The sequence below is a fragment of the Mytilus edulis genome, chromosome 2 (genome assembly GCF_963676685.1).
Source record: "Mytilus edulis chromosome 2, xbMytEdul2.2, whole genome shotgun sequence".
In the NCBI taxonomy this organism is placed as follows: Eukaryota; Metazoa; Mollusca; class Bivalvia; order Mytilida; family Mytilidae; genus Mytilus; species Mytilus edulis.
This window is the reverse complement of record NC_092345.1, coordinates 35,550,793-35,563,291: the sequence shown is the minus strand read 5'-3', so window position 1 is coordinate 35,563,291 and position 12,499 is coordinate 35,550,793. Positions and strand designations below refer to the sequence as shown.

Here is a 12,499-nt window from a genome sequence, read left to right as displayed (position 1 = left end):
TTTGTTTATGACACAAGTATATTCCTAACAAGCGATATAACTACTCTATACATGTGGGTAAGTCAAACATGGCTTGTCTGCAGAGGAAATTCACAAGCTGTCAATTCCAAAACAAGGCTTCAAATAGTACCTTCAATTGTCATATTTTGGTTTAATCAATGGCTCGCATCTTTGTTTTGTATGCATTGGGATTTATATTCTGTATTTGAGAAACAAAACAAGGATTTACATATTTCTGTGCAGTTAATCCCCCTAATTAATGTACTTATCAACCCTTAGTTTTCAGTGTTGTTTTATGTGTGGCTTTCTCGAAAAGTTACGAGTGCTCAAGTACTTTGCCACAACAATTGGCCATCGAATGAATACAAATTTAAATCTAAATATCAGAAAGTGTTTCGATAGTACTATTCCACATAAAAAACGGCAACTCTTTTCACATGAATCTTTTAAGAACCTAGACAAAATGATGCCCCTGCACTCTACTCTGAATTAACTGTATTATAATAAAGTCAATTTATGGCTTTGTTTAAAACCCCAAACAACATGCACCTTCATCACATTTACAGACAGCCAGCATATTGCTAAACTTCTGAGCAGTCTGTAGGAAGAGTTATCTGGAATAGCTAAATATCCGTAATGGGACGGATGGAAGGACAGACGGATGGACGGATAGAGCAAAGAACAGTATGCCCCAACCCGCAATTTCAGTAGCGGGGCATTAATATACTCTTATGTCATGAACATTTCAGTATAAAGTTACGATTAACTTTTAAAAGGGCAATAAGTGGATGTATCATACTGAATATATAAAAAAGAAGATGTGGTATGATTGCCAATGAGACAACTGTCCACAAGAGACCAAAATGACATAGACATTAACAACTATAGGTGAAACCTATATCCAAATTCCTAAAAGTCTAAAATAAACAATTTGCAATGGATTTGATATTTTGAATCCTTATTTCTTGTGTGTTTTTTTTGTCTAGGCGCCATCTAATTAAATATAAAAAGATATCGACCATGTGCCATTAGAATTTTCTAGGTGTGTTTTATTTCATATTGTAGGATACACACATCTTATTCATTCATATTGGAAAATAATCTGTAATCACACATGAATAATTTCGGATTTCGTAATTGGATATTGTAATATAATGTCTAGGTTTCATACTTAAGTATAGTTGCTTACGATTTTCCTGAATATTGACCCCAACATTCAGATTGACATGAAGTGTAGGTTGATCCTTCATATCATATATTTGAGTTATAGTCATTGATGGCATAATGTTTTGTTCTTGGAATTTTCTGTTGGACCCATTTTGAAATGGCATATCATACAACGTACGCATTTCATTTTCATTGTTCATATTTACGAGACAAGATCTACTGATTACATCCCAGGTTGAGGATCGTGTCATTTCGAGCCTCAGTTGCGTTCTCTGTGTGTGTATACCTGCGTTTTTGATCCGTACGCCAATCGTTCAAATAAATCATCAATACAGATTTTGTTTCTTTTTTTCAAATTCAGGTTCAAGATCACCGAGGCGCTTACAGGATGCAATTGACAACATTGTCAGATACAATAATAAAGTTGACCAGGACCATTACAACGAGGCAGCATGGCATTTCAACGGTGAACAGATTGAACCAAGTAATAGTTTTTTTTCATTCTTACGACATTGCCTATCTAAGTAATTGTTTTGTTCTCAGTGTTAACGCATTACGCGTAATTTGAAAATTCCATCATATGTAAAAAGGTTCCTTATTTTATCTTATTAGCAGTCGGTTACCATTTTCTGCGATAAAAAGCATAGGCATAAATAAGAAAAGAGATTTAGAAAAACATTAATATGAAAACAGGACCCGTACACACAACTTTTCAAGCTTGCAGATCGCGCGACTTTAAATTTCGTGAACGAACAGAAACGACAACACAAAGCCAATTTGCTATTATTCTAGACACATTAAGCCCATCTAGTCGCATTAAATATATAAACAAATGAACAATGCAAGTAGATGCTACAAATATATTTTTGGACTGCTACATGTTAGTTTGGTTCGTCATTTCAGGTGAACCGGACCAGCGTTTGTTTTATTATTAATTTGGCTTATACTTTGATAAAAACCTGCATAATGGAAAACTCCCTAGTACATCAATTTAAAAAAAAAATCTGCATAATTGGAAAACTCAGAGTTTTAACTACCTTATTGCGAAACTTTTAACTGCGGTCTTAACATTGTTAGATATCAAAATGAGCTGATCTTATGAAACACCTTTTATTTTGTTAATTGTCTGCCAGTGGACTTCTAATCCCCGGTGAGATCACCAGTCTAGCTAGAAATCATGACTTGGACACAAGGCTTGATGATACGGAAAAAGTTTGCAAATCATTTTGAATTTAAAGAGGTTCTCTCTCGTGATTTTTTCTGATTCCTTGTCTTGGTCGAGCCACACTTTTGGTCCCTTTTAGTTTTATCATTTTCTTCAAGCTTTAGATATCAATCAGGTGCAATACAATTGGCACCATTAATTCTTTTTGTATAAAAAAACGTTGGTTGAAAAGTTAGTGTTACATCGACAGCTTAATTCACCATATTTCTTTTTAGATATCCTGACTAATTGCATACTTTTGTTTTTGAGTGCATTGTAAATTTTGTAATGCAGTTACTGTACTTTTTATTTAATTTGTAGGTAACTTGAAGCTTCAAGGTATACGCACACAACTACTATCGGAATTAAATAAGCCGAATCCTGATTATGAATTATCACGACAACTTATTGGCCAATGTTTACATCTTTTACAAATGTTTTATTCAAATACCAACTGGATCGAAGACAACGGCTCAAACAAATACCCCGCTGTCGGTGAGTGCGTTATCCTTTTATATCCTCTGTTACAAGTAAATTAAATTCTCAGATTAAAACTATTCATTAAAATCAGGGGGAGAGGGCAGGGACAAAAAATTGCATAGTACATAGCAGATAAATGTAAAGCAACAATCAAAACTTGTAACCTTATCACTAAATTCGATGTTTTATTTTAAAGAATATAGAGTGATGTAAGGGCCTTGAATTATAGGACACATTTTATTCTACTGATCATGCAAGAACCTACAATATACCAAATGGACAGAGCCTGTTGGCTAATAAGTATAAACCAACATCGGGAACAATTTAAATTTATTTATACACATGTAATCAATAATCAATAATTGTTTATAATCATAAACGTTATACGTCAATGACATGCGAAAGTTGATAATTTAGTTCATTTTCAAATAATTTAATTTTTGATGTAACGCGACTTCTAATTGGCTGATGGTGTATTGTCTATCATCTTATAGACATACTTTGGTTATATGACCGTGGCATCATCATTGTTTTTTCATTATTAGCTCCGGATTAGTTCATAAGGAATGACGCAGTTTATTTAGTGTGCACCATATATTTGATGTTATTTCTTCATAGACAGATAAAAGATATTACAGTCATTCTTTACTTAGTATTTTATTAATATATGGATTTTTCTGCTTCTAAATATTTTGCTATTATATTTTACAAAACCTTTGGCTATCAGGTATGAAAGGAGTAAACCTTTTACCAACTGCAGCCCCCAGCGACGATGCTTGTAAAAGTTGTGCGTATGTATTCATGCTTCTCTTTTTAACAATTTAGATGTAGATTTATAGTAAAACTCTTCTATTTTTTTTCTAGATTATGTTAATTTTATATAAGATTCGATTCTTCTTTTTTAATTTTATTGGAGTGTAAAATCGAAATATTGTAAATATCAAGATCTCAAAATGAGGCTAATCGGAAATTTAGGAGTGTTGCATTAAACTGGAAACGGTGTTGAAGCCATAAACAAAGGTATTAGACAATTGATAAAACACCAATATTTGAAAGACATATTAATTTTTCATGAAGGATTTCGTGTAACTGTCTCATACTTTCTGATTTTTCAGATCAAGAGGGTCTAAATAGTAGTTCTATCATACTGGTACCGTCATCTGTTAGTCTGTCATTCTATGTCTCAGTATAAGTGTATGCTTTTGAACTACTGACGAAGTTATTATTTAAAAACATAACAAATTAAATTGCTGTCATGAATATTCTGTCTGACTTAAACTCTTTGATTATAGTTGTCAAACATATAAAAAATTGAATTTCTCGACATGCACTATTTTTTTTCTTTTTAGAGGAGTTTGTGTATTCAATATAATCTTGCCGAAAAAGCAGTTTTTGACAAGCGGATATAAATCAGGACAAGACATTAAAAAGCCATTCAGTAAGTACTTTGTATGTTTATTTCAAAAAGTATTTAAATTACTTGTTTTAATTATAAAAACTACAAAACACAATCTAAAATTTAGAAAAATTATAGTTTGTAAAAATTGTTCTAACTTCATTGGAATAGAATGTCAATGAACCTTTTATTAAACAGAACAGGTGCAGAGACAACATAATACGTCTTAAGAATAATTTAGATTCGGTGATAAAACTACGTTCAGGAAAGGGGCCTCATAGGTTGATCTATACAATTGAAAAGAGCAAGGAAAGAAACAGGATACAAATTATTAGCATAGCTTTTGGTGTGCATTAATCGATTAACAAGTGATGACGTTTACTAAGGTTATTAAAAGGTGTCTCGAGTTAAATTTGTAATTTACATAGTAAAACTTAGTCATTCGAGAAAGTGACTAAGAACAAAAAATAATATTTAATACGGTTGTTATAGCTCTAAATGCTTTAAAATATGTCATGTCTATTAACAGAAGACCCCAAAACAAACACAAAGGGCAAATGTAGCCACGGAGGACTAACTGACAACACCACAACTACAAGTGCAGCGACGGGCGGAATGAATAAAGACTCAAAACTCCCTCAGATGTCTCCGCATTTTTATAAACATACATCTGCAGCTGAAACAGCTATTGACCATACTGTGTATTTTTTTAATGACAACAGTAAGTTTGGTATCAGTCATCTACGTTTTGGGGTAAATACATCTGCAGTAGGACCCCAGTAAACATAGGCCGATTATTTAAAAATCGCTATTGAAAGCTGTTGAGAGTTGATGTTCAAGCTTAAATATGTCTTTGTATTTGAGGCAATATTTTTTTCTTCTTCATAAAATAGATATTTTTTAACGTGATGCTATTTAATAAAAAGTAAAATAAAAAAAATAGTCCCCAAATTAAATTGCAAAATCAAATGCTCAAACACATCAAACCATTTGATAACAACTGTCATTTTGTCATATTCCTGACTTATCACTTTTAAAAAAATATATTCATAAAAAACAGAATCCTTTTTATTGTAGCAAATGGGATACGACATTTGACTACTACAGAAAATTTTATGAGACTGCTACAATTAGACTCTGATTACTCCTTAGTTTTTGTAATCGACACTAGTGGATCAATGGCTTCTGATTTACCGACGATCATACAACAGTCAAATATTATTATACAGGCTGCCAATACAGTTTCCAATTCACCATCTAATTATATACTTGTTACCTTTAGTGATCCAGGTAAGTTTCTTTTTTACCTCTGATGTTATTGATTCAACATAAATTTAAAAAATAGGGACACATTTGAGAATGACCAAATTGTTTCGTTTTACTAAATTCATGAGCTTCAAAATTGACAAAAATCAAAATAAACTTTTGTTTTAAACATTTATAAAAGCGCAACAATGAAATGAAAGTTTGCTTTTATAAGTCAGTTTGATTCACTCATGTCCAAATGAGCTCAAAACATCGGCAACGATAATATGCTTTCATGTCAATAATTCAACGCATTTCAATCCGTATAACTAAACTTAGATGCTGTTAATTTTAACGAAATTAACGAATATACGCAAACAAATGAAATGCAAACGAGAAGACTCCCTGAATACCATATCATTTAGAACATTACTCCACAAGGTAGACATTCATCGAATAAAGCTGTTCTGTTTAATACGTTTTTGGTGTTGGTTCTTTCGGTTAAAAAAAGATTGTTTGTCATTGACTTACCTAATCAGGGTTTCTCCAGAAACACTCCTTTTTTTCGCACGATGGAATTCTTATTACCAATCTGAGATATTTGTAAAAATTATGCAACGAAAAAAGTTGAAATAAAGTACATGTATATGACTCGGTACTTTTGTTTGTGATATGCCTATCGTAATGATTCAAATTTATTTTTACAGTGACTTCAATAGATTTACAAAAGACTACTCACTCAGTAGATATGATAACCTGGATAAATGGTTTAAAAGCTCAGGGAGGCAGTGCTAATGACTGTCCGGAATTTTCGTTATCTGCTATTGAATCAGGTAAGGAAAAAATAATATTTTGTTCAAACAATTCAAAACATGATTTTGAAACGAGACAAAATAACATTTTTTAAAGTAGAGTAATGTCAATTTCCATCAAATATTCTTAAATCGTTTAAATACATGAGAAAACAAATATGTGTCTACTGCTCAATAGTATAATACGACTGTCTTGTAAAAACCTTACCACTACTAACAAATCTACCAAGTTAAGTTCTGACAGAAAATGAAGGACACTGCAATATACAGGACCAATACAACCGTAGGGCACACGGAAATAAATGTAACGTTTCTTGACAGGAATAACTGCAAACGTAGAACAGGCAATTAATTTCTCGCGATCGGGTAGCATGAATAAAAAAATGATAAAAAAATTGCCAAAAAGAGTGGAAATGAAGTATTACACATATTAGAAGTTTTTTCAAGAATAAATAAACTAAACAGTTTCGTATAAAATGTTTACACTAATTAAGCGGCTTACTGTTTATAAAATTACTTAATACATACATTACTTATATCCTCGAAAGAACTGATGCATTAAAAATTAAAATATAAACTATCAAACAAGCCTTTTATATATTATTCGGATCATTTTTTGTTTTTTTTCAGCTGCTAATGCATCTTCACCTGGATCCATTATATACGTATTCACTGATGCTACGCCAAAAGATCCTTATAAACAAGAAAAGATCGATAGTCTTATAGCAGAAAACCAACTTCAAATATTCTTTACCGTCACTGGTACATGTTCTACAACAAATCACAACGGTTTGAAGTATAGTGAGAACTCAAAGCCAGCAATAGGTAAGTACATCAAATATTCGGCTCGGAATTATAGTTGTTATGATCCTTTGTTGTATTTTGTAATTTGCGGACAAAAGAGCTGATGATTTTTCAGTTCTGAAATTATATCATTTTATTTCAAATAACTTTCAATATATACTTGAAAGTTTAACCAAATAGCTACATGTATGGTAGGTACGAGTTCAAAATATATTATATTGCCTTATTTTCTAAAAGCACAACGTTCAATCCTTTTTGATATATATTACAAGTGCATTCATCGTTTGATAGAACAATGCAATATAAGCATAATTGCATCATTTCAAAAAAATTAAACACAAACTCAAATATGCAATATTGTATTGTAGGTCGAAAGAAAAGAGATGCCCTGGACAACTTTTATGATGAGCACAACGAAGAGGCAGATGTAAGTATAAGTTACAATCCTCTTTTCTTCATTTCATGGATTGTGACTTGCTAAGTTGAACATCATCAATATACAAACACAAGTTTCGTTTGATGTTTTACGTAAAAATATGAACACATGAAATTTGGACAATGACATTAAATGTAATATGATCAAATATTATGAATCATTACTGCAAGTTCTACAATTATTGCGTTTTTTTCAGAATGGATTTTTGTTTAGAGATTAATCATTTGGAATTCCGGACAATCTGAATACAGATATATGTGTCATATATCGGAAGGTTATTTTTTATTATTGCGATATCCATCAAGTTACATCATTTATTTCTGAATTTACATTATTCTGACTGATGCTATTGTTTCTATCTAAGTGATTACAGCATGCGTTTGTTTATTTTAAAATTTTAATCTAAATTGCAGGACGATAAGCAGTCTAGTATTGTCCTAATTGTAAAAGAAAAACTAAGTGTGTTAGAGCCACCTAGAATTCAGATTCCAGTTGACAATACCATTGAAGAAATTCATATCGACATAAAAGGCGATACTGCAAGGCCCTATCCTGTGTTGCAAAAGCCTAACAGTAAGTTGAGGGAAATGTTGCCACAGCTGGGATCGATTCTTACCTCTGCTTACAACTTAGAACTTTTCTAAATAGTTCTGTAAAATATATTAACATAAAACTGTTCTTTGGCAGAGCTATCGTAATCATTTCTAGGGTAGAAATGTAAAATCCTGCAGGTTGTAACATTGCAGATCTCTTATACCGATTTAGAGCAGATCCCATTAGCTTGAATATCCCTATCGTTGAATCTACCACTTTTTATTCAACCAGGGTAGTTTTTAATAGTTTGTATTGTTCAAACTGTAGCTCTATAGTTGCATCATTAGCTGCTTGTAATGACCTCTTTCGTGTTTCCTGAATATATGTTTTTGATGATCGACTTGGTATTGCTACATGTTATGCGTAACATACTAACACGTCGCCGATGCAAATACAATCTGACGTACTTTATTTTAAACTATAAAAAACAATTATATTTGCACAAATCAATGCAGTGGAACATAAAAATTTATTTTTTTAGAAAAATGTCTATTATCTTGCAGAGGAATACGTAAATATGGATGGACAAGATGCATCAAAGACTATATTAACAGAAAATATGATATCAATTACCATTCAGGTAGAGTGTTTGTTTTAAAAATGATTTACCTTAATTTGTAAAGTAACTATTATTATCTTATTTCTATAGAAGACTAGTTCATATAAATCAAACTATTTCATACTGAATGATTTAACAAGACAGATGTTAACAGAAATGTTTTGAAGGGTGTTTGAATGTACATAGTTGTGTACATGGTGTATTCTCTGTTTAAGGCCGGAATCAATCTGAGTCAATCGCCGTTTTAAACAATGTAACAACTAAGCTTTTTCAATAATTTCATTGGCCAATATGAAATAAAAATCTTGTCGAGAAAAGTATTTTTGACACATATGGATTGTGGATCAAATGAATGCATTTTGTGTGCAACATATATTATAGATGTTTTAGTATTAAACGATGTAAGAAAAGATTAGTATTATATGATTTCATATATGCCAAATTTAATGTAATATCAAACCATATATTAATATTTAGGATCCTGAACCCGGAATATGGAACTTACTTCGATTTGATCATACGAGCTGGGACATTGAAGTGACAGGACTGAGCACCCTAGATTTCGAATACAAAATATCCAAGGATGACATTGAAAGTAACTATTATTTTGGGGACAAAGCAAAATGATTTTTCTATTTGTTTTCATGATACTATTGTTCGATTTTATGTTAAGAATTCTTTTGTTGTTCAAAGTCTGTGTCATTTACTTCGTGTTGTTTGGCTTTGTTTGTACGCATTTTTAGACGAGTTGAGCGTTGTACTCGCCAATATTTTTATGACTACGTATGTCCCTTATATTATAAATACTATCATCGTAAATACAAATACACGATCTGCTGCCTTTTCGGATAATGATTTAGCCCAAAAGAATGACCTGGGGATTTATAATCATTTTGCGAACCAAAAAACCACGAGATGTAACTTTTTGTAGTTACGTTCATTTATAAAGCAGGATACGTATGTAACGTCGTTACGAACACCAATATGATAGTCTTTAGGTTCCAATCGTCGTAATCACAATCATTCTTTACCAGAATGTGACTTACCGAATGTGCTTATCACCAGGTTTGTGATTAAATGAGCAACAAAACGCGTTCCACATGTGGATTAAGATCTACTACCTCTTTTAGAGAACATGAGTTTAACCCATGTAATTGGTGAGGTTCGTGTTACTGCTCAGTCTTCAGTTTTCTATTTTATGTTTTGTGTACTGTTGTTTGTTGTCCTAATAAAGGCATGCTTTTAATGTATATACGAATCAATTGCAAACCTTTAAAGGAAAAGTCAAGTATTTGTTCATGATCTTTGTGTCTAAACTTCTAGTGAAAGATTTTAATTTATTGAACATAGAGATGACGACAAGATATAAGGTAGAAGTTCAGCACCCTTAACTACACGTTTAGAAAAAAATGAGAGCTTTACTTTTTTCCAGACAAATTTGTGATAGAAGTTACAACGGATTTTAGAGACAAAGCTTTTGTGATGTATAACTTAATTATTGGTAATCCAAGTGGAGATATACAGAAAGTTGGTCTAAACCGAACATCTGAAAATGTATATAGTTGCCATGTACGGAAATACAAAAAGGTACATAACGTTCGATTACTAGTTTCAAAAGAGGGACGCAAGAAACCAAAGGGACAGTCAAACTCATAAATCGAAAATAAACTGACAACGCCATGGCTAAAAAAGCAACAAACTTATCCAAACACTAGATAGTTCATGGCACTTACACGATTTATAAATATATTAACGACAGAAATTGAAAAAGCAGATTCAATTAAGCAGCGCAACGGAAAACCATAAAGGTAGCAAATAAATTTCATCACAATGAAAATTTAAGGGTTTGATAAACGATTTACAAATTACAAAGCCAAACATTTTATAAAAATGTAATGTGTAATTAATGAACACATGCATATAAAAAAGAGAAGATGTGGTATGATTGCCAATGAGACAACTATCAACAAAAGACCAAAATGACACAGACATTAACAACTATAGGTCACCGTACGGTTAACTGCTATTAGTCTGTTGTTATTTATGTATTATTATCATTTTGATTATATTTTTTTTGTTACATCTTCTGACATCGGACTCGGACCTCTCTTGAACTGAATTTTAATGTGCATAATGTTACGCGTTTACTTTTCTACATTGGCTAGAGTATAGGAGGAGGGTTGAGATCCCATAAACATGTTTAACCCCGCCGAAATTTTGCGCCTGTCCCAAGTCAGGAGCCTCTGGCCTTTGTTAGTCTTGTATGATTTTTAATTCTAGTTTCTTGTGTATAATTCGGAGTTTAGTATGACGTCCATTATCACCAAACTTGTATACATATGTTTTAAGGGCCAGCTGAAGGACACCTCCGGGTGCGGGAGTTTCTCGCTACATTGAAGACCCATTGGTGGCCTTCGGCTGTTGTCTGCTCTTAGGTCGGGTTGTTGTCGCTTTGACACATTCCCCATTTCCTTTCTCAATTGTATTGATAGTTGATTATTGACGTACTAATGATGTATTACTTTCTCATAATAGGATTTCGTTCTTGCAATCGAAGGACTAGACGATAAAGGCAATGTGTTTCAGAGATTTCATCATTCATATTCAGATTTAAGTGCCACGTTTGTTGCATCAAACACAGGTTTGTTGAGGTCTTTTTTTATACATCTTATTGACACACAAGCAACATTGAATTAACAAGAAGACGTTGCAACATATATAACACTTTAGAGGTGATATGCCAAAAAAATTAAATATAACGATAAATAAAATATTCATGGTTTTGTTTAAAAAAACCCACACATATTTTTTTTTATCAAATAAGATCTATAACGTATTAATTTATTAAAGAAAGGTCAAAAGAAACTTCAACTATTTACCAATATATACTCAACATTGTTTTACATATACTTGCATCTTGGGAGTTTATAAATAAAATAGGTTGAATTATATTCTATTCCAAATAATTATTTAATTTTCAATTACAGGACACTATCGCCATCGCCGTGCAACCTCCTGGGATCTAATGGACGTGTATCGTCATTTAGCCTCAGTATCTGGAGGTCATATGTTACAGACTACCAAGGATCAAATTCCTTATGTAGCAAATATGTTTAAGGTAAATAATGACTTCGCGTGTATAGATAACCAGGGCTATAGTTGAATTTTTATTCCTTTCTCATTTATAAAACTTTAATGTTTTATTTTTTTGGTACCTTCATGATTAGATGAACACAATCTGATAAAAATCATTTTCGTTGAATGAATGAAATTCAATAATAATCTAAAATAAATGGATCAAAGTTATGCAATTTTGTAAGCTCGTAAATGTCATTTGAAATACCGAATAAGATTTATCACCGGATTTGTACTTACGTGAATAACACGATAGGTACCACTTGTGGAGCAGGATCTGCTTAATCCTCAAGAACATTTGAGATCACTAACAATTTGGGGTAGGAATCGTGGATGCTAAGCCTTCTATGTTGTGTTTTGTGTATAGTGGTTTTTTTTTAGCGTTGTCCGTTTACTTATGAGTTAGAATGTCCCTCTGCTCTTTCTAAATAACGAAAAAAAATATGCATTCTTTTTGAAGACTTTGGCATTATTGACAAATTAAAAAAAATATGTTAGCATCACTATTCCACAAACTAAATTATATGGCATATTAATTAAATTACTTTTATCATAATCTTGTTTAAGAGTTTAAATTTGATGTGTTGACATAGTAATTAAGAAATCATCATATTCTAAAACTCAAAAAGACATCATCACCTCACGTTTTTATTGACAAGAGTCAAAT

General features: G+C 31.9%; 1 protein-coding gene across 1 annotated transcript in view; it reads left to right on the top strand.

Annotated features, from left to right (window-relative positions):
- Window positions 1-12,499, top strand: part of LOC139510832 (uncharacterized) — a 28,039-nt gene that overhangs the window by 4,115 nt on the left and 11,425 nt on the right. The window contains exons 2-16 of the mRNA XM_071297368.1: window positions 1,529-1,651; window positions 2,693-2,866; window positions 3,579-3,642; window positions 4,201-4,289; window positions 4,777-4,968; window positions 5,325-5,537; window positions 6,200-6,325; window positions 6,935-7,129; window positions 7,477-7,535; window positions 7,958-8,117; window positions 8,642-8,718; window positions 9,175-9,292; window positions 10,130-10,284; window positions 11,233-11,338; window positions 11,685-11,815. Coding sequence (XP_071153469.1) covers window positions 1,529-1,651; window positions 2,693-2,866; window positions 3,579-3,642; window positions 4,201-4,289; window positions 4,777-4,968; window positions 5,325-5,537; window positions 6,200-6,325; window positions 6,935-7,129; window positions 7,477-7,535; window positions 7,958-8,117; window positions 8,642-8,718; window positions 9,175-9,292; window positions 10,130-10,284; window positions 11,233-11,338; window positions 11,685-11,815 — 1,982 coding nt within the window. The remainder of the gene's footprint in view (window positions 1-1,528; window positions 1,652-2,692; window positions 2,867-3,578; window positions 3,643-4,200; window positions 4,290-4,776; window positions 4,969-5,324; window positions 5,538-6,199; window positions 6,326-6,934; window positions 7,130-7,476; window positions 7,536-7,957; window positions 8,118-8,641; window positions 8,719-9,174; window positions 9,293-10,129; window positions 10,285-11,232; window positions 11,339-11,684; window positions 11,816-12,499) is intronic.